This window comes from Mchenga conophoros, linkage group LG5 (assembly GCF_057382185.1).
Source record: "Mchenga conophoros isolate Kocher_MC1m ecotype Shallow Benthic linkage group LG5, M_conophoros_male_GT1.1, whole genome shotgun sequence".
NCBI lineage: Eukaryota > Metazoa > Chordata > Actinopteri > Cichliformes > Cichlidae > Mchenga > Mchenga conophoros.
In genome coordinates this window covers 17,210,656-17,222,558 of record NC_140530.1, presented here as the reverse complement: position 1 = coordinate 17,222,558, position 11,903 = coordinate 17,210,656, and the positions used below count along the sequence as shown (strand labels likewise).

At 39.7% G+C, this 11,903-nt stretch overlaps 1 protein-coding gene across 1 annotated transcript; it reads left to right on the top strand.

The window, feature by feature from the left end:
* The first annotated feature begins 680 nt into the window (after positions 1–680).
* On the top strand, positions 681–7,197 carry LOC146574215 (lumican). The gene is made up of 5 exons (XM_085275537.1): positions 681–1,002; positions 3,883–4,214; positions 4,368–4,692; positions 4,978–5,295; positions 6,336–7,197. Exons 2-5 carry the CDS (start codon positions 3,903–3,905, stop codon positions 6,485–6,487), a joined length of 1,107 nt encoding a protein of 368 aa, XP_085131663.1. The 5' UTR covers positions 681–1,002; positions 3,883–3,902; the 3' UTR covers positions 6,488–7,197.
* The last annotated feature ends 4,706 nt before the right edge of the window (positions 7,198–11,903 follow it).

Genomic DNA, 11,903 nt, shown 5'->3' with positions numbered 1-11,903 from the left:
GACGGTCGTATTCCTACCTAGCGTCGTTTCCACTGGTCTTGTCGCTAATTGTAATTTATACTTAATAAAAGCTTACAATGGTGTGACCGGAATGAACACTTAAAATCTGTTACACTTGTCCACACAGTCAAAATAAAGTTTGGATGAGGTGTTTTTGGTTAAAGAACATGTTCTTGTAATTCTCCATGGTTAAAGTGAAATGATCCATCCCCTCTAATACATTTTGAAGCCCACATGAAGGATTGTGATTCTCCCTGGTTTATCCTAGAGGGAGCTCTTTGCATGATGTGATCAGGAGATCATTTTGCCTGCTTCTTCCCCACTGCCTCTTCTTTCTCAGCACAGCAGTAATATATTGCTGGAAAGGAATGTGGGATCGTTTTCTTCTCTTTTGGTCAGCTGTTTTCAAGAAGCTCTTTCCTTCAAACACACACACACACACACACACACACACACACACACACACACACACACATTTACACACACACGCGCATAGGCACACACAGAATGGTCTCTTTGGCTCCCCAGGTACTTTGTAGCTTAATTGCCTCTAGACCGATCACATACTGTACCCCCACCACCACACACACGCACACGCACACACACACAAACACTCTCTTTCGAGGAACAATAACATATACAATTTGCATGCTGATCAATTCAAATCCAGTTTCCTCTCATTTCCCCCCTCTTTGTGCTTCTTTAGCGTACCTTCTCAGATCTTTTTGTGCGTCTCTGCAGGCAAACACGTTTCCACTAAATGTACCGTTGTTACTGCGGGCTAATACAAGAGGAATGGAAGCAGTGAGTGTGGGAAGTTTATGAAGGAGGTCTGGTAGCGTTTGAAGCAGAGGAATGTGTCAGACGGGGCATATGCCGCCGGTAGCCTGAAAACATATACACATGCACACATCCCGACACACACTCATTCAAAGATCCCAAGGGTTTCATCACTGAGGATTTAGGACAACCCGTCTCCGTTTGTATCTCCTAAACAAACAGGTAAGTTTGTGGTTAGTTTCTAGTTTACCCCATTTCCTCTTTCTGCATTGAAGGCAAAACTGGAAATGATGAAAATCAGACTGTGTGTTTGTTTAGTTACAGTAAATCTCTTGGCAATGCTGCACTGTAAGACTCTAAGGGTGGAATGCAAATGCAACATTGCAACCATGCAGATCAAGTCAAACTTCCTGATGTTGCAAACATTTCTTACAAATTGCTATCTTATACGGTAACTTGATGTGTAATTGCGCATGCATGTGTAGGTGTGTCTGCATATGTGTGTGTGTGTGTGTGTTTGTCCTCTTGTGCACTTTATATGAAGGTAGGAAAATTTGTTCTTCTGTCTCAGATTTAATCAGTTTAAATTCGAAGAAATGTGCAAGCAAAAGCAACAATCTGCACACGTGGTGACTGAAAACCGTGTCACATACTTTTTCATTCATTTTATTCTATTTTAGTTTATTTCATCCTGCAAGAAAAATATTCACACAGACGATTTCAAACAGAAATTTATGTTTAACTTTTGAAGCTTCAGTTGGATAAAAGTAATTCATTTTCACATTGAACATTACTAAACAGTAATCAGAGATTGAAGTGAAGCACATGCTTCACTTGAGTACAAGTACAGATGCATGCATTAAAAAATAATTTTACTCCAGCAGAAGCACTGATTGAGCTTCTTTACTCAAGTAAAATTGAAAAAGTACCGGCTTTGAAATATAATCAAAGTACATGAAAATAGTTGAGGTTGACGATATTTCTGCCAGCTAATTTTTGCGAAGGAAACTGAAGCTCCTGCTGTATAAGGATAATAATAAAATGATATTATTAAATAGGAATTTAAACTTTATTTCAACCTAACTTTTAATTCTAATGAATGTGCTTAAACACTAGCTCTGTTTGCTCTTGCCTTCATTGTAGATGGGTGACTTTGCCTTCATGTGTAAACAGAAAAATGAGTAAAGTCAAGAGTTAAAGTGGGATTCAGTGGGTGTGGGAACCCTAAGCTAAGTTGCAGTGGTGGAACCTGAGAAAACAATCATTTAGAAACAAATCACAATAATTCATGTTGTGATCTCCAGTAGAATTTCTTTGTGTGCAGACTGTGATTAGCTTAGTGTTGCTGCTACTTTTGTGGATTTACACAACCGAGTTCATCAAGATATCAGCAGATGTTTCACAAACTATTGAGGCTGATTTCCAACCCTAGATGCTACAAAACTGATGTAAAGGTGAAAATTAGTGAGTTAATTTCATCAGTTCAATTTACTGTTTACTACCCTTGTTATACCTTAACACTGACCATGAACACCATGGCTGCTCTGCAACACAATGCATCACTAACCAGCGTAGCCTGCACTAAACTGCCCAGTGTGTTCATGCAACTTTTAAATAACACAAAATATAGATCAAATTTGCTGATGTTTGTTGAGTTGATAGAAAAATTACGTTTCAAAATAACTGCCATGTTACTCCATTTATGCTCCTTGATCTTAAGTGAGGCTCATGATACTGAGGTACTGTGATCACAGCATATAAATATCAACACCAGATATGCTGTCTAGATCATTCCGACCCACATTATCCCCCGAATACAGTGCTGTAAAAGATGCATAAATTATGTTGTTTTTTTGTTTTTGTTTTTTCCCCCCATTTCTTCATATGCAATAAGCATATGAAGAAATAAGGATACCAACAGTAGAGATATTTCTGTTACAAACGAAATAAAAGTAAAAAGGTGTCAGAAAAACAAATATTCCAGTAAAACACAGATACCTAAATTCTTAAGTACGTGAACAAGTATTGGTATTTCATTCATTCCATGTCCAAGTCTTTTTAAAGAAACACTCAGGAGGTTTACACTCACACACTTCTATTAATTTGGTGAATTTAAGAGAGACAGATAGAACAAGATTAAACATGAACTGTCACACCAGTGGCTCCTTGAGGCTCTTCATAAAAACAGTGCAGTTTAGGAAGTAACGTTCACATCACATCCCGATTTGACCTTGCAATAGTTGGAGAACTTCCAAAAATCTCAAGAGCTACATGTCAGACTTAGTATGTGAAATGCTAAAGTTCATGACTGCAAAATTAAAAAACAAAAAAAACACTGAACAAGGTTTCTTTGGAAGGGATTTATGCAACAATGTCATTTTGGCAGACAGCACCAACGTGTAGATGTTTAGCCATAAAGTCCACCACTGCATTCAGCAAAAACCAGACACAAAATATCAGCACAAACACCTCATGAAGGGTTTATGATGTGGACTTGTTTTGCAACCACAGGGATTGGGCACCTAGCAAACATGAGACCATCTGTCCGACAGCTAAGGCCTGGCCCAAATTGGGTCATTTAACAGGATGATGATCCAAAGCACACCAGCAAATCTACAACAGAACACCCAAAATAGAAAAGAACCAAAGTGTTGCAATGGTGCAGTAAAAGTCCAGACCTCAGCTTGAAATGCTGCGGCAGGACCTCACAAGAGCTCCGCATAAATTAATGCATGCAAATCTTAGTGAACTGAAGCAACACTGTAAACAACACTGTGAGAGACTCATGAGGTCATACAGAAAATGCTACTGATTCATGGAGTGTGCTCAGTTTTTCAGATTACTGCATAGAGTCCTTTGAAAACTTTCTTTTTCACATGATTGTGAAAAAAAAAGATGCTTTGGAGCTTATATAGTTGAAGCTCCTCCTCCTATAATCTATGATGGAGCTCTTATGCCTGGCAGACCATTCAAAATTAACACTTACAGGTTTGGCTTATGGACATATTGTTCCTTTCTAAGCAGTCGTACAGATCATGACTTGTAAAACTACTTGTCAAATCTATGATGGTGTTCAGGTTTTTCTTAATGTTTCATTTACAGCATCACACATCCCCCCAGCCATGTCCATGGCTCTTTTGTGCTCTGGCCTCCTGTTTCTGTTGAGTGGTTTTCAGTCTGCTTCAGGCACATTTGTAGCTGATATGGACTATGGAGGCGTTCCTCTGTGGATTAACCGCCTGCTAGGTGAGCCCAGTGTGCTGAGTCTGCAGGGGCGAATGGACCCAGCCTGGTTCCGGGCTAATAATCCGCAGCTCTGCCCTGAAGAGTGTGACTGCCCCATCCAGTGGCCCACAGCACTCTATTGTGACCAGAGAGCTTTAGCACACATCCCTGACAGCCTGCCCGACAGAACTCAATACCTGTTTCTACAGGTAGGACAAACACTGTGTGCATGTGTTATCTTAAAGTGGTCTAGTGGAAACCAACTGAGGTTTCTCCTCAGTTTCCACTACAATATATTCTATATGCTTTTCATCAGTATTAAATGACAAAATTCCTCAGGTAGTGAATTGCATTCTTATCAGGGCAACAACATCTCAACCCTGTCCTCTTCCGTGCTGGCCAACGTTACTGGGCTTCGATGGCTCATTCTGGACAACAACCAACTGGAGAGCGACAACCTGACGCAGGACTCTTTGCAGAGCCAGACCCAGCTGTGGTACTTCTTTGCTAACCACAACCACCTGAGTTCAGTGCCCAGCGCTTTACCAGCTGGACTCAAACAGCTGCGACTGGCCTACAACCAAATCAGCAGCATCAACTCAGAAGCTTTCCAGAACTTGCATAGCCTAACACTGCTGCTGCTGCAGGGAAACAGACTGAATACCATCACAGAGGGAGACCTCAGAGGTAGCGTAATGTGTCATTTCCTTTTGTTTGTTCATGCACACTTTACTTTAAACACGTATGGCTGGAAAATAAGAGAGAGCTCAGCCTGATACTGCTGACAAAAAAACAAACAGAAAAACAACTCAGTAATTAAAAGAAATTGTATTGTACCTAAACACTGCCAGGAAAGATAAGAATATTTTTACGTGTTCATCTCACTAGGAAATGTTTTGTCCTAAAATCTATTTTAGCATCGGTGTTATGTTTTGCATGTTTGTGTGTGTGTGCATCACTTCTGTCATGTAGGTCTGGTCAGTCTGAACCTGTTGGACCTCAGCGGGAATTCATTTTCAACCATTCCCAGGCACTTACCTTCCTCCGTTGAGCAGCTCTATCTGTCAAACAACTCTCTCACTGGACTGGATGTGGACAGTTTTGAGGGATTTCTCAACCTTAAGTATCTACGCCTAAGTCACTGTGGCCTGCAGAACCGTGAGGTCCACTCGCAGGTCTTTAACCACTCCAGCTTGGTGGAGCTGGACCTTTCATATAACAAACTCACTGCTATTCCCACAGTCCCCACCACCCTCCAGTACCTCTACCTGGAGGCCAATAAAATACAAGGTGAGGACTATACGTTCAGCAAAGCATGCACAGACATTGTAGAGGTGTTACTGACTTCACGTCTCCTAATATTTCATACATGTTACCATTCAACAACACAAAGCCCTGCTGTAATAGAGAAGAAATGTGGAAAGCTTTCACAGCCCATCCCGTTTAAAAATGGGCGGCTCTCCTTGCTGTATGCAGACATGGGAGGGGCTGGGTTTGGATGGTGAGGCAAGTATGAAGGCAGAGGGACAGAAGGAGAGACAAGGAAAGAAAAGGAGAGAAAGGAGGGTGGAGGTAAGAATAGACGAGGGGATATTAATTGGTTAGACGTGTGGAAAGTGGAGCTAGTGAAAAACAAGTGAAGGGAGTGCTATGGCAACATCTGTGATGGATTCGAAGGTAAGAGTGCCAGATGAGCCAGAAGCACATGCTGTTCCCCTCTTCAGTCTCCGCTTTCCTCTCTCTCCGTCTGCTCCCCATCAGTTTGATTTTTTTGACTTTTCAGCCAAAACCTGACTCACATGACCATTTAGCGGCAGAGAACTGGCACGCAGTTTTGGTTTAGCCGTTCAAGTTTGCTCTCATTTCTGAATGTGTGATGCAGCAGACAGTGGGGCTGTGTACCAGCGAGACAGACAGACAGCAAAATACTTCCACAATAACATACACCTCATCGTCTAGCAAGCAGCCTGACTGCTACTGCAGTCTTTGGCTGCCAAAGCGCACGCTCTGGCCTGAAAGACTTTTTACTACTGAAATGGCTCAGAGAAATATGAAGAGGGTGTTGTGGTTTCCTCTGTCTACATCTTTACTGCAGCACCTGTAAGATGGTAAATGCAGACTCTATGGGAAGAGGACGGATTTCTGCAGATTGCACAGTTCAACTTTGATCTCTGAACGTGACAAACATGTGGCACATGATGTGAAACTAGAGCTCTCCAGACTGGCTTGGTACCTATAATGTCTTGGCAAGACAGCATTAATCACATGGTTGTGACTCTGGTGAATAGAGATTATGAAAATAAAAATACCTTTCTGTCTGTTCACCACAGAGTTCAATGTGACCAGTTTCTGCAGAGAGGTGGGACCTCAGTCTTACTCCAAGATGAAGTTTCTACGATTGGATGGAAACAAAATATCCTACCATCAGCTGCCTCCTGACTGGGTGTTCTGCCTGCGAGTGCTTCAACGCATTTACGTCTGACTCTACTTTTTGAACACAAAACCAACACAGGGGTGCTCTATGTAACTGTCAACCCATCAAACCTCCAACCACGACTCAGCATTTCAATATCCATAATGTGAACTCTAACAGCCCAGCTTTAAAGCTTAAAACCAGAGAAGAGTCTGATTATGTGTTCAAATATGTAGATACGCAGCCAGGTGGTGGTGGTTAGAGGAAAACTGACCTTCAAAAGATAGCAAAGCTTGAACTTAACCCTAAACCAGTGTTATTTATTGGTAATGACAGAGGTTCTGATCAAACCCTTTCTTATACTGCCACTGCAGCCTCGTGGCTTTCTCTCTTTTCCAAGTTCTGAATCATCAGGTTTTAAACATCTGTTTGTTATTAGTGAAGAGGAACAGTGACAACCCATCTCATTTTTGAGTTTACTGAACGATGTGCTCTGGTTAAACTGAGCTGCCCTTGGGCAAAGGAAGCACGTATGAATGGCAAAATTCAGTAGCTTTCCCAGGAGCGGATCTGACTCAGCTAGCTGCACCCTGTTTAACAGCCACACCACACCATGTGGAGCTGGGTGGAAAATGAACATGAAGCATGCTTTGACTTTGTAAACCTCTTTATTGTTAGATTCTTTAAATCTCAAGTCAACAACTGATTTCCATGATAAATAAAATAAAAAAATATATACATATACATATACATCACATGCGTACCTGTCTTTTTTTCAAATATACAAGCAAAAAATAAAAACTCAGTATGTATAAAATTTGTGATTTAATTTTTATGCAGCTACATCATGTCAGCAATGTAATAACTACAAACTGTCTATTTAAACTTTTCAATCTCCCCACAGTGATGTCAGACCTAATAAAGCCTAATGAGGAAAACACAGAATACAAATGCAGTGAAGACCACAGTCCTTGGGCTGTTTCTCGATACCTCGAAAGTACTTATTGCAATTAGACTGCCACTTGTGCACAACATTTCTGCACTCTGTTGTCATTTCCCTGTTTATTATGCGTCTAATCAGCTGATCAGAGCTGGTGGTGGTGAATAACCTTGACTGGCATAGATTTCAGTGAGGCGAAAGAAAAGATGTAAAGATGCCGATAGGTGTAAAACTAGTGTCTCGAGGCAGCTGGTGTTCTATTTGCACTGACAAAGTGGGTGCAATAATACTTTTCATTTTCTAGTTCTGTCACAGACTGCAGTGAATACTGAGAACTGTGTGGGAGTTACATTTGTAAAGATAAACACAAGGCCATCGACTCAAATCAGCACTGAATGTATGTATAATTGCGATTTTGGTATTTCCCCAGTGAATTATATACTGCTGACTATTATCAAATATTAATACAACTATTACTAATAATCTAAGATAAAGGAAAAGTATTTTCTAATAAGAGTCAGGTAGAACTCTCATAATCGTAATTTCCCTCATTTTCCAATCATTGTGACACAGATCATTTCTGAGATAGGTGCGTCATCAGTTTAAGAAAATTCAATTTAATTCAGTAAAATAAGCGGGAAAGATTCGCTTAGCATAAGCAAAGATTTGAAAACCTGAACTAGATTTGACCAAAAAACAAAAACAGCACACGACATGATTTCTTTAAGCGAATAAAATGAACGTTTAATCATTATCCTGCTCCTTTTTGAACATGGACGTTATTTGGAGTTGTGGTTGCTCGTTTTCCTTTTGTTTGCTTTGTTCATTTGTCTCTTTTAATTCTATTTTTTTTTATACTTTTTCAACATGTTCAAAATAAAGATTCAATCAATCAATTATTAAAGTTTATAATACTTAAATACAGATACTCAGAACTTTAAAAACAGTACTTGGGTTTTTCTTTTTCTCACTAAATCCACTACCATATTTTCCCAGTGATGCAATTTCTTCCAAACGCTGCATGTTTTTGATGGTCTGAACATACTTGTCCAATGTCTGGACCCACTTTTACCAGAGTCAGGAGTCACTCACACAGACTTCCTTTGAGGGATGAGCATCAACCATAAAAGAGTGTACAAATTTGTTCCAGTGACAACCAGCCGGCAGTCTGCTGGCTACGTATGAAGTCATGGTGGAAGGAGACAAAGTGAAGCAAAAAGCTTGCTGGTTCTGTGTTGCTGTTGAGGGACTGTAAACACAATACAAAACCACATCATGCTGTCTTAAAGTAACAGTTTAACATTTTCAGAAACGTGCTTGATCACCTCCTTATTTTGAGTAACAGTCTTTTCAGAGCTGTGCTAATAGTCTCCACTTGTTTCCCTTGTTTTTGCTTCGTAGTTCATCAACATATTTAAAGGGACATCAGTCCTCTCATCATTCTGTTATAAAAAATCAAAGCTTTATTTCCCCAAATTTCCACATATATACTGTTAACATAGGAGGAGGTCAAATAATCTTATCTTCTGTGAAACTTTAAAGATGTCAGCAGTTCTACAATCAGCAGAAAATATATTGATCTTTTTACCTCTTTTTGTTGTCACAAAAGTTGGGTTTAAACATGTAGGACTTGCTATGGCCATACCTGACCCATCCATCTAGCCCAATCTCCTCCCTGTGTAAACATGGTGGCTCTGTGATAAGATAACCTTAGATTCACCTTTGGAAATAAAGCATTATAATTATATGAATAATACAGTTCACTGTATTTACAGGTCTTAACTTGAAAGGCAGTCAGAGAGAGCACACCATCACTGAACCCAATAATCGACTGTTTTCTGACATATTCCTTCATACCGCAAAAATGGTGGGTGATATAAAGAGTTTTTAAGATGTGGTTCTGAGTCTGTGTATCAAAGCTGATTTTGATAGAGATCTTGGTGACGTATCACCTAACTTCATATCTGACAGCTATGATTAGCTATGACGAATTTGCTAATGTGCTAATAATAAAGAGTGGAAAATCAGTGTATTGTTAAATATCTTTTTTATGCAATCACTGTGCGTGATTAGAGTGCCTAATGCACTGACAACAGGAATTAAAGGCTTCCTCTTTTGCCCACGCTCCCCCTCTCCCTTAACTTCTTGCTTGTAACCTGACAAAATGGTATTGTACATACTGCAACCTCCTTGGCAGATGTAATAACATGGTTGCACTAATGACCTATGGAGAGTGACTGCGGTAATAATCTTTACTTTTTTTTAGCTTATTTTTTCTGTAAATCACTCGCCCTCCCACACTTAAACCAGACCTCTAATGTATTCCTCATTTTCCGAACCATGAAGCATGATGATCATAAATAAGCCACGTATTTATTGGAAGAAACTGCAATTTAAAGGGAACCACATTTAAAATATGGTGCATATTTTGTTAGAGTGAGCCATTAATAGTGTCTCTAAACCAACACCTGCACCTTCTTAGATGCAGGTGTTGGTTTGTGAGATTGCCAGATACAGAAGAGCTCACTGTGGAGCCAGATGACACGAGTTAACGCCCTAAAGGCTGCTTGAAACACCACTGAGAGAAGAATCAGCGACTGAAGGTGCTGTTGTTGGTGCACTGACTGCAAGTCACTGACGTGGCAAATGTCCTTCACTGCAAAATAATGTGTAATTTTTGCCTTTTCTACTTCCAGACTCACAGATTTGCTCAAAAGATGACCTAAACAAAGTGGAAAGATTGCATAATGGATCTGGAAAAATACAAAAGCAGCTCTGTGTATTCATTTTTTTCGGTTTCATGTTTGAATAAGTATTAAATTTTGTAAAGAGACTGAAAGCTCATGTTTGTTTAGACTTTATTCATAGTCAGGAGTATTATCTTTACAGCAGAACAAAACTCTGGCTGGTGAAATCGTTAAGGCTCTCACCATTCCTCTCCTCTGAACTAAACTGTGCCTTGGAAACCACCAGTCAAAACAATCTGCTATGAAGTTCCCTGTGGTGTCATAACAGCAACATAAAGAACTGCAGAGCTCAGGACGCTTCACATATCACATCCCCCTGCCCGCAAAACTGTCCCGTCAGGTGTTGGAAAAACTCGCCTCTTTGAATCGCCGATTTAATTCACTGCCGTCAATGATCTGTTTTACCATCGCAAATATTTCTGGATGGTTCCCAGCTGCTTCCTGATCTGTTCTCCTTCTTGATTTTGAGCTGCTAAGAAAAATATGTTAATGTAGGAACAGACTCCGAAGCCTTGGAGCAAGATTTCTCAAAGTGCTACAGAGTTTTATGACATTGTTTGTGTTGATTTTATAGTCACAGATTTTTCTGTATTAGTTCATTGTCACTGGCTCTAACCCATATTACACCACGTTCTCAGTGCCAAACAACAGAGAGACAGATGACAACTGAACACCGGAAATAGTTGAGAAATTAGCACCAAAAACGCACACTTCTCCCTCCCGTATTTGGCCGAGGAGAGTGAATATTGAACTTGAGTCATCGGACTCCACAGTCAAAAACTCAAATAAATGACAGCGTTGCATCAAGTGTGCAGGAAGTGTAATAACGGGGCATTTTGCTAATGTGTGAACAATGTGGAAACTAATGTTATCTCTTATTGCTATTTGTTGTTGCGGTGAAACTGTGGGTAGAAATGGCAATGCATTAGCGCAGGATGTTGTCTTGCTTCTTCAGATAATATTTAAACACTTGCTGTGTTGTAGCTGACAGCTCAGACCACAGTTCATTGCACGCGATTGCTATTATGGTTAACTGAAACTAAACTAAAAATAAGATTAGATAGATAGATATGAAATACCATTTTAGCTAAATTTTGAAAATGCAAAACGCTTAAACTACTTAAACAAATCAATAAAAATGTCTCACTGATGAAGGTTTCATGGACGTCTCTTGCAAACAGAGTCATCTGCTTTTGAAAAAGTTCAGTGTTTTTATTGTAATACCTGTACTGAGTTTCAAAAATATTGCCTCTGGCATATGCCCTCCATACAATAATAGATAAAAAGACTAAAACTAATGCTGATAGTAATAAAAAAAATTAACTAAAACTAAACATTTTACAACAATAAAAATGAAAGTAAAAGAAGAAAATCCATTCTGGAATCTGAAACTAAACTGAATTTAAAAAAAAAAAAAGAAATAAAAATATAAACTAATTAGAAAGTACCTCTGTTGAAGTTATACTTTTTTTTGTCAAACTGATGAAAATGAGGTAAAAGCTCCTCCTGTGGCTGTGTCCACATCTACAAGAGAATGAGGAAAGAAGAGAAGCTATGGGTTATTTAAATGCCAGTTTAACATAGCTGACTAGGTTATAGTGCCATGCCACGGTGCATTCAGAAAGCAGCACATCAGTAAGGTTAAATACTCACTGGGCCATTAGTTCTGGCTTATGAATGACTTTCCAGTTCATCTGAAAGATCTTGGGGTAAGTTACAAATCCTGTCACATGTTCTTCTACTTGTTTCACAGCTCTTCCCTGTTTGTCTTGTCTTAACAGTGAGGGGATGCTTTGGA

Coding starts and splice junctions, on each gene's coding strand:
- LOC146574215 (XM_085275537.1), top strand. CDS start 3,903: ATGTCCATGGCTCTTTTGTGCTCTGGCCTCCTGTTTCTGTTGAGTGGT. Junction 4,215..4,367: donor CTCAATACCTGTTTCTACAG/GTAGGACAAACA, acceptor CATTCTTATCAG/GGCAACAACATCTCAACCCT. Junction 5,296..6,335: donor GGAGGCCAATAAAATACAAG/GTGAGGACTATA, acceptor TGTTCACCACAG/AGTTCAATGTGACCAGTTTC.